The sequence below is a fragment of the Hippocampus comes genome, unplaced genomic scaffold, assembly GCF_001891065.2.
Source record: "Hippocampus comes isolate QL1 unplaced genomic scaffold, H_comes_QL1_v1.1 scaffold225, whole genome shotgun sequence".
Taxonomy (NCBI): domain Eukaryota; kingdom Metazoa; phylum Chordata; class Actinopteri; order Syngnathiformes; family Syngnathidae; genus Hippocampus; species Hippocampus comes.
Window position 1 is genome coordinate 279,599 of NW_017805197.1, and position 295 is coordinate 279,893.

The 295-nt window shown below is 65.8% G+C and overlaps 1 protein-coding gene across 1 annotated transcript in view; it reads right to left on the minus strand.

Annotated features, from left to right (window-relative positions):
- Positions 1 to 295, minus strand: part of LOC109515174 (carcinoembryonic antigen-related cell adhesion molecule 5-like) — a 12,444-nt gene that overhangs the window by 2,358 nt on the left and 9,791 nt on the right. The window contains exon 6 of the mRNA XM_019868782.1: positions 5 to 159. Coding sequence (XP_019724341.1) covers positions 5 to 159 — 155 coding nt within the window. The remainder of the gene's footprint in view (positions 1 to 4; positions 160 to 295) is intronic.

A 295-nucleotide genomic window follows, 5' to 3' on the forward strand; every position in this document is an offset into this window, starting at 1 on the left:
CGCCGGCCGTCGGCGCCGCCAGCGGCCGGCCGTCCTTCAGCCACGTCCGGCTACTGACCGGGCCCGCCGCCGCCCGGCAGCTGAGGTTTGCCGAGCTGTTGCCGGCCAAGAGCACGGCGCCCTCGGCCGGACCGCTCATTTGCACGCCCGACACCGGCTCTGGAAACGCACCCGATAATGACTTAGTGTGCGATATTCTGACGCGTGGACACACACAGTGGTCCAGATATCAACTGTGGCGGTTGGAGAAGGCTTGAGTAACGCGTTGGCGAAAGAGTAACAATGTGGGGGGGGG